At 40.8% G+C, this 9,645-nt stretch overlaps 1 protein-coding gene across 6 annotated transcripts in view; it reads left to right on the top strand.

The window, feature by feature from the left end:
- The window catches only part of RAB30 (RAB30, member RAS oncogene family), a 73,181-nt gene that overhangs the window by 46,688 nt on the left and 16,848 nt on the right, over positions 1-9,645 (top strand). For all 6 annotated transcript variants that reach the window (XM_006926659.3, XM_015600448.2, XM_015600449.2 and 3 more), the window contains 2 exons: positions 5,115-5,215; positions 8,299-8,382. In XM_006926659.3, coding sequence (XP_006926721.1) covers positions 5,123-5,215; positions 8,299-8,382 — 177 coding nt within the window. In that variant the 5' untranslated portion in view covers positions 5,115-5,122. The remainder of the gene's footprint in view (positions 1-5,114; positions 5,216-8,298; positions 8,383-9,645) is intronic.

The following is a 9,645-nucleotide window of genomic DNA, read 5'->3' as shown; positions in this document are numbered from 1 at the left end:
AGGTGATTCTTTTCTCTCCTTTTTGTTTGGCTGTATGTTTTGCCCTCTGTATATATGATTCTTGTCAGAAAGGTTAAAGAAAACAACATTTGATCATTCTATTTTTAAAAAGGTCACTACTCCATATATTATCTTATTTGCCTCTCAAGCAACTCAGTGATATAGATTCTAATATTATAGGTTCAACTATTATCCTCATTTTATAGATGAGGACACTACACAGCTCTGTAGTTTCTCTGTAGATCCCAGACCCAGATCACTTAATTTCATTATCATGCTGCTTCTGTCCTGGGAAGGGGCTGTGGCACCTAGGCACCCAACCCCCTCAATTACAGACCCTGAATGAGAAAAGGACATGAGTGAGATACATGGGTTTTGAACAAGGACAAGTTCTCAAAATATCATTTTCTTCGGCAGAGGCCTGGGTCAGAAGATGGGGCAGGCACCTGGCCTTCTGTTCACCGGAAGCCTTGATTTTATCTCTTACACGGAGCCGAAAGGGCAGGGGGGAAAATGTTCTTATGTACAACAGTGAATACATTATTTTAAAGGTCACTTTGATAAATGGTGTATGTTGCCAGAATCAAATTGCTTAGAACATTTTTTCTTTTTAACCTTTTCCTAGTACATCTTGTTTCCTGTATCATTTTTTTTTTTACTTATTTTTTTTCTTTTCCTCGCCTGTTTTTCCTTTCTGAATCTTATGCGTATATCCATTTATTTAGAGCTATCATGGTGATTATGGTATTTGAGATTTTGCTTGTTTATCTGAATAGTGTTCCTGTGCCTAGTACTTAGTTACATGGATGAATGATGACTCAATTATGAGTATGCAGGGAAAACTCTGAGTCCATCTCCTAAATGAGACGGACTCAGAGGGCAAAGTGAGTGCTTATATGATCTGGAATCTATGTGGCTCTATTGATGTGGGTGTGCTGCTTCCAGAATAGGAGGATTCTAGAATGCTACAGCTCACAGCGTTCTAGGGTTCCAGTCAGCTGAGCCTCCGGCCCTCATGACAACTATAGCAACACTGTCAATCACAAGGCAGAGGGCAGCAGCATCCTATTTCAGAAGGAGCCGGGCTTTGGAGTTTGATTGATCTGGGTTTGATTTCCTGTCATAAGACTAACTAGCTGTGTGACTTCAGCATAACCTCTCTGTGCCTCAGTCTCATCTTCTGTAAGCTTGATAATAATATTATCTACCTCATAGGGTTGTTTGTAAGGATTAAATGAGTGAATACATGTAGAAGAGAACCTGGTACATAATAAACATTGAAGAAGTATTAGCTATTATTATTATTAACAATAATGGCATAAAAAAATTTTACAATAGTGGTTGGCCGGTAGCATATCTTGGGACTGTTTGCTCCCCACACGAAGTGTGACTTTGTTGTCCATTTAGGGCTGAGTGTAACTAACTGCCTCCAAATGGATTTCCCTTCCCAGGAAGCTGTCTCATCACATGGTGATCGGCGATGCCTGAGCTCTTACCTTACTTACCAAACAGAAGGGCTTCCTCAGAGTGCAGTTTCCAGAGAATATTCTGAGCTTATCATTCAGCAGTGTGTTTTCTATTAGAAATAAAACAGTAACTGCCCCAGGTAACCCAGAGTTTACAGTCCAGCCTTAGCTCCAGATAGCCCACAGTTTTAAAGAGACCAAACATGTTTTCTCTAGAGATTTATTTAAAAAACAAACAACAACAACAAAAATCTCAACAGAGTATTAAAGTAATTTCTTATAGAAAGGAGAAGGGCCTTGACTTTTATCTGTGCCTTGCTCCAGGTGGTAAGCACATGAGACTTGACTATGAGTGCTGACTCTGACCAAGTAACTCTTCTCCTTCTTTTCCTGAAGATGCATAATTTAGGTACTGTTAACCTCTTAGGAGCCCTGTTTCTTAGGCTGTAGTTTGGGGTGTTCTCCTTTGGATTCTCTGCTCGTTTCTTGACTTCTGCCAAAGATGGAAAGTAAAGTGTGGCAAACAATCGAAGCTCAGAAAAAGAATGTGGCCCCATTCTGTCTTCTCTGTCATTGACTTAGGAAAGCAGTGAGTTATGGTCCATGGTGGTCCACAGAACCTCATGACTTTCTACTATCCTTGTGCCTGTCTTTGAGATTTATTTTCTTTTCACTGTTAACAACTTTATCGAGTTTTAATTAACATACCATGTCCCTGAGTTTTTTTTCTCAGAGTTTGACTTTGATTCTTATTTAAACTACTATAGTGCAGTAGAGTTTTGGATTTGAAGGTAGAGGAGGAGAGAAGGGAAATCACATTTCTTAAGTGCTCACCCTTCATGATTTGATTCATCTGATCTTTCTTAAGCTTCTACCATAAGCCAGGTATTGTGAAAGGAACTACAAGGTAGTGGTTCAAGGACAAATGGATCCTGGACCTAGGCCATCTGGATTTGAATCCCAGCTCCACAGGTTAAGTGGGACTCACCATTAAGTGAGACCTTAACAACTTTTTATATAACTTCTCTTATGCTTCAGTCAATTTAAGATTCTAATAGTGTCCACCTGATTGTTTTGAGGATGAAATGAATTAATAATATAGAGTAAGATGATGATGATGATGACAATGACAGTAATGAGATGGGTTGGGATCATGGCTCAGCCAGACACTTCATTACTCTCATGCCACTCATGGTTGTGCATGTATGTGTGCATGTGCGTGTGCGTGTCTGTATGTGTATGTATGTAGGGCGGAGGTGCTGAAGGATGGTGTTGGAGTGTGGAAAGATATGTATAAGTACAGTGAAGCATGGTGAGTAGGGAGAGGGGAAGGGTATTGTGGGAGCATATAGCAGGGGAGCCCAGCCTCCCTCATAGGTCAGAGAAGTGCACTAGAGAGAGTGATGTTTAAGCTGATATCTAAAGGAGGAATGAAAGTTGGCTAGGCTGTGGATGGTGAGGGGAGGTTGTGTTCTGTGTTTTGGGCAGAAGGAACAGTATATGTGAAGGTCTTAAGAGAAAATGCAGTGATGTTTAAGAAACTGAAGAAATACAGTGAGCTTAGAGCATGGCGTGTGAGGAGAGTGGTCAGAGATGACACTGGCAATAATGAAGGCAGAAACCAGACCATGGAACATTTGAGTCATATTGAAGAGTTGGGAGCTCTGAAAGCCAGATACTGTTCTTGGGGGTTTCATTAATTCCTTCAGGCATCACAACTCTGTGATACAGGTTTTATTAGCTTCATTTGTTGCTGGGGAAGTTAAGGATCTAAAAAAAATTGCTACTTGCCAGAAGGCACAGATTTAGAAGGCAGTATAGTCAGGATTTGAACCTAGGTTTCTCTGGTTCCAAAGTTAGAGTTCTTTTGATGACACCGTATTCTTCTGAAGTTGAGGGCTGGCTGTTGGCTTTCTGACTTCTGGATACATTCTTAATTTCCTTTAACTTCTGTTGACTCACCTGAAAAATAGGTACCATATTACTAAATACCAGCCTCACAGATGTGTGAAAACAAATGGGAATATTCATAAAGGACCTAGTACAGTGTCTGGTATATAACAAGTTCAGCAACTGCTTTTGGACCCAGGTTCTTGACAGAGAAATGTTTTTCCTTCATGGTCCCAAAACTGAGACAGAACTCCACGAACTGCTACCTGCATGTGGCTTAGTTTTCAGTCATCTTTCCAAGTATCAGTTGAAATCCACATAGAAATCACCTTTGCATCCAGGAAATCAGCTCCTCTAAGGACTTGACGGGTCTCAGTGCAGTGGACTCTCCTTTTGCCTTGCAACCCTGCAGTCATTTGTGCTTCAGCTGATAGGAGTGACCCCGAGGCTTCTCTAGTTTTTTCAAGCATCCTCCCCCTAATGGGCTTGCTGCAGGGGCAAGTGTTCCTTTTCCTCCAGAGTCTACCAGGCTTGTTTTGCCTGTACCTTATAGAATGAGCTCTGCTGCAGATTTGAACTGAATTTAACTTTGTTGTTGTTGTAACTTTTCTCATGTTGGTCTTGAGGGCAGAGATTGTCTCATCTCTGTATTTCCTATGGTAATTAGCATAGTACTATCATATATACTCAGTAGCTTACAATTGTTTTCACTAGGATAGGGCTTTATGAATAACAGGGCTCTTTTGTATAGATTTTTTTTTCGTAATCTTTACAACAGTCCTCTGAAGTAGATAGAACATGTAGTATTCTTTTTAGCACAATTGGAGAAACTAAGGCCTTCACTTAAGCAATATGACCATGAATTCTTTAATTCTAAAGTAGACATTTAGGTGTAACTCTGTTCCATGGGGTAGGAAAATAAAGCTGAAAGATGTGATCCCTTCCATCAAGGATGAGGCAGACATTTGAGCAGATAATTGTATATAGCAAGTGAAGTTTTAAGACAGAGGAATGATGAAAGTCTTTAACTTTATTTGGGGAAGATCAGCGAAAACCTCAGGAAGAGATGGTTGCACTGGGCCTTAAAGGATTGACTTCATGAGGCAGAAAAGGTGGGAGGGAGGCTGTCCCAGACAAGGGAAATGCCATATACCAAAGCCCATAGCATGGCTGGTAGCATGTGTATAGCCCCAGCATGAGGTGGTGGCAGAAGAAAAAGATTGCAATATCTCCCACTGGTAAGACCCCAAGACTTACAAGAAACTGAAAGGTTCCTTCCTAAGTATCTTTACCTCCATTCAGGCTCCCAGCCCCTAGATCTTCTTCCGAGGGGCATATGCGGCCTATACGTGAACCACCTTTAAGCTTTGGATGGGCTCTCCTTTGCCCTGCTTCCTTGCACTCTCAGCTTGTCCACACGTAGATTTGTAATCTCCTTTCTATGCTAAAAGAAAACAAATCTTATCACATGAGCGACCTGCGACATGACTACTTGGAAGAATAAAGGTTACCAGGTGAAAGAACATCTGTGTCATTTACTCTTTGTGGCGTGAGATAACTGGGAAGGAATAAAGTCCATCAGTGACCAGACACCTGTGTTCCTCTTGCTGGCAGAGTCACCAGAGGGGAGCATTAAATTGCTCTTCAAATGAGTCAGACCTGTTGTTTCTGAGCAGACAAGGCTGGTGCAGCTTGAGCTCTGTGAGCAAGTCTGACCAGGCCCCTTCTCACTCTTGCCTGTATTTGTTTGCCTTGCAGCTGTGTAAATGAGTATGGAAGATTATGATTTCCTGTTTAAAATTGTTTTAATTGGCAATGCTGGTGTGGGGAAGACGTGCCTAGTCCGACGATTCACTCAGGTAAGAGAACTTGAAAGTCCAGGGTTGGCCTTTTCGGTCTGGCCTGCAGGGTTAAGGGAACCTAATAGGATGAGTGACTGGCCTAGCGCCAGCCTCTTGGCTGCTAATTCTTAATGTACCCTTTGAAGGTGCACCGGCTTTGTAGCCTGCACTAGAGTTTTTTAAACCATCTCAAGGAGGCCTGGATCCGTGGGTCACCACCCACCTGCTACGCCTCTTGGTGCTTCCCTTAATGAAAGGGGCAAGTAGTTTTCATTCAGTGTGCAGTATCAAAAATGGTTTATTACATTAAAAAATAGATCATTAGTTAATTATAATCCGAAGGTGGAAACAAATGAATCTGGATATCAAATTAAACCTAAATATTAATTTTTAAAAAACTTAAATACAAATAAACCAAACTCCCTGCCTATGCCCTCTGATACCTCCCAGAAAACTGGGTGAATCATTTTGGTTCAGAATCAAATATGCTGATTTTTCTAGATTAAATGGAGATGAAATGAGACCAGTGAAGGACTATTTGAACTAAATTAAGTGTTCTCTTTGAGGTGAGCCCTTATCACATGGTCTTAGTACAAGTTTCCTTTGGGGCTGCCCTTTTGAGAATTACTGCCAGAGATTACATACCTATTTTTATACGAGAATGAGTAGGAAATCATTCTGAGGTTGACCTTCTTTTGTGTTTTCCCAGAAAAATATGAATGGTGTCCGTTTAAGGATTATCATGCGTGCATCTTACATTTTCATAAAGTGCTAGTTGGGAAAGTTGAGACTAGCTCTTCTAAGGCACAGGGCATCCTGGTGTCATGAAGAGAATATTGGCTTGAGAGTCAAGACACAGGTCCCAGCTCTGCCCCTGGCTCATCCTGTGAGCCTGGGTAAGTTACTCACCCTTTCTGGGCCTCCTGCCGTCCTGCTGCACACAAGTAGCCTGGTGATTTCCAAGACTCCTTGCAGCTCTGACATTCTGCGATTCTGTTCTGTCAGAAACTGGAGAGCCAGATCCAATAACACACAAACAGCTTTAGGGCAGAGAGTCATCTCTGGAAATGCCAGAGTTTTCCCTATGATAATGAACACAGAAAAGAACTCAGTGCTTTTTACTAAGCCTTAGTCTGGCGAAATCAAAAGTAACAAGCTAATGCATCTGAGCTTAGTCCACCAACATGGCGCATTGCATTGGAAACGTCAGCTGGTTTTACTTCCATCTAACATTAGTAATTTTTTCTGCTTTTGGCAGGAGGACAAAACTGCAGACATGTAGAGAAGTTTATACTCCTTTTTCATAAAAACTCTCTTGACCTTGTTTTATTACTGAAAGATTCTCTCATTTTACAGATGAAGAACTCAGGTCTAGAGGGATGAAATGAAGTCTTTGCATCTCATGGCCTGTTAGTAGCAAGGCTAGGATTAGAACCCAGGTCTCCTGGTTCTCAGCCTGATCATTGTTATCTTTCACATATTCTAAGCTCTGAGACCATTGGAGTCTTGCTTTTCTCTTTAAAAGTATAAACCTTATCATTTGAGGTAAAAATGCTTCCATTTTTGAACACTAATTTTTACCAATAAACACACCACCTCTTATTTTTCATTTCTGTCTACTTTGTACCCTTCCCAGTCCCCCAACTACTCCCAAAATTCATATTTCATAGGCAGGATCATGTTTGTTTTGTTATTTAGTAGACAGTTAAAATGAATTGGATTCAGCTGTTTTTGAAGCGTGAGGAATTGGGGAACAAAATGATAGAGAAGTCATTGGGAAGGATTTGTTTTTATTTTTTGGCATTTGTTAGACTGCAAAACAGCTGGAGCTATAAACTTGAAGCTTAGCAGCCTTGTGTTTGAGCCAAACCAAAATAGAAGAAAATTGATTCAATATTTGTAAGTAAAGTTATGAATGTTTATATTTATATCTTTTGCAGACATGCAATGGAACATTTCCTGTTGTTTTGAAGCCTAGTCTTTTAAGTTTAAACTTTAATTGAAGAATTCTCTTGTTAGGGAATGGACTTAATTAAAAGTGCCCCAATCTTAGCTGCCAGAGCTAATAAAGTCTATTTTACTTTAATTTCTGGAAATTCTGGACTATAAATGAAGAGGGAAGGGAAACTAGGTAAAGTATTCTTTTCTGTTAGAATTCCTTCCTACCTCCAACTCCCTCCCTAAGCTTGCGGGAAGTATTATGTACAGTACATTACATTATACAAGTAATTTTGCTAAAATCTTTCTATTTCAGCTTCCAGTTTAATGTTAAGCTTGTTTTTGTTTTTGAAATGCTTACATCAGCCTCAAACTCATTGAATTTGAGACCCAGAGAAGGGAACTGGTTTGCTTGAGGTCACACAGATATCCTAAGGCTGCTGCCTCCTGGATTAGTGCTATTTCTACTATACTTTCTCACTGAATGACATTGTTTTTGATTATCTTCCCAATATCATTGGCCTTGGTCTCATGTAATCATATATGTATGGTACATTGCACTGAGGGAAATAGTTATCACCCTAAGGGCAGGAGAAAATCCAAAAGCTTCACTGTACCATTCATCTTTCTCACACTGATTTCTCATTTTTTTTCATATTGGTTGTCCACTCCTATGGCTGCCCATGTCATAGACTGATAACCAGTTTTAATCTTCCTTGATTTTACCTCTCTTAGAGCACTTATACATTTTGCCTTCACTATAACAATCCTGATCTCACCCCTGTGGTTCCCCGTCCCTTGATCTTATCCTTGAGTCTGATTTTTGTTTCATTCTTTGAAATCAGATCCCCTTGCCCTTTCCCAGTTCTCTCCCTTCACCCTCTGTCTTCCTCTCCTTTTCTTTGCCCCCCTTTCCCTTTCTTTTTCTTTCAGAATTTCTCTCTTCTCCTTTCTCCTTCACTTCTCCTTCCCTCAAAACATACATACATACAAAATTAAATTAAACAGGGCTCCCATGACACTAACCAGAGTTCTCTTTACTGCTAGTTAACTCAGCCAGAGGAAGGGCTGGCAATGGTAGTTATGGGAGGAAGGGGAGAGGGAAGGGGAAATTTCATTTGAAAGATTTGCTTAATTGTTATTTTCCATTATTTATTCTCTAGGGTCTTTTTCCGCCTGGCCAAGGAGCCACAATTGGAGTTGATTTTATGATTAAGACAGTGGAGATTAACGGTGAAAAAGTAAAGGTAAGATGCTCAGTGTTCAGTAAGGTTTTTCTTGTCCTATGTGAAAAGAAGTAGTGTTTTCATAACATTTATTATATCTTCCACATTGAAAATAATATACTCTGCCATTGCAGCTTATTTCTGAAGTTCTTCTGTTCCCTTTATGGGGGCAGGAAGGGTTCTGGATGGTGTGTTTATAGATGGGAAGACAGAGAAAGAAGGGCTAAGGCAAGGTTGTCCTGTCTTCTGTCATGTCAGAGGTGATGTGAAAACAAAGAAGAAAATTTGGAGGGAGATCTCCCAAGTTGAGCCAATAAGCAGTGCTACCTTTTCTGAATAGCAGCCCCATGGAAGATTCTACTGATTCCTACATTTGTTATGGGTCATTCAGTCATATCAATCATTTACTAGAGTTATTCTGTCTCCCATCATACCCTTATTTCTAGCAAGGGGGAGATACTAAATGAGGGGTTCAGAAGGGCTCCATGTTCTCTCCCTTCCCCTTTGTGGCCTCTGGATGTTTTGGTATCTGTAAGAACTATGCTATGTCCAATACCGGGAGAGGGAGATAGTGTTTATCAAGTACATACTACGTGTCAGTCTCTCTGCTAGATGATTTTACGTATATTGTCCTATTTAATTTAATCCTTACTGTAAACCCTGTGTGGTAAATGGTAAATTATCTTTATTTTATGGATTTCAGAGAGGTTGAGAGACTTATCTGTGGCTTCATAGTTAGGAAGGGAAGTAGGCAGGATGTGAACCAGTTTTGTGAGCTAAAGCACCCCGCTGCCTCCTTGGGGTCTCCCCTGCCATTAAAGAAGATGGGAATGAAGGCATAAGAAGCTTGTCACCTTGGAGCAAGGGAATAAATCAGATGATGGAAAGAAATGTGAAGTTAGACTAAATTACGTGGAAGAAGGGTGCAAAGACCTGCCCGTCAGAGTTAGTGGAATTCCATTGTCTGATCTTTCAGAGCTGAGGCCCATGGAAAGAAGCCATAACCCTGACATCAAGTGCGCAGTGCAAACTGTGGCGTCAGAGTCCCAGCTGGATCCCAACCTAAGCATTCCAAGTTTGAGTACATGTCATTTGTATCCTTCTCCCATATGTATCTGCACTCCAGCCTTCAAATGCTTTGGGAAGGGCAGAGAAGCTCCAGGATGCTCTTGTAGCATTTCATCGACACATAGAAATATAGGACGAGGCTCCTGAGTTGGAGGTAGAGGCTCTCCCAGTGTTTCTTCTAGCTCTGACTCCTCAGAGTAGTTCCTTACTCCAGAT

This window comes from Pteropus alecto, unplaced genomic scaffold, assembly GCF_000325575.1.
Source record: "Pteropus alecto unplaced genomic scaffold, ASM32557v1 scaffold7, whole genome shotgun sequence".
Taxonomy (NCBI): domain Eukaryota; kingdom Metazoa; phylum Chordata; class Mammalia; order Chiroptera; family Pteropodidae; genus Pteropus; species Pteropus alecto.
The sequence above is the reverse complement of the archived record's forward strand: the minus strand, read 5'-3'. Positions and strand labels throughout refer to the sequence as shown.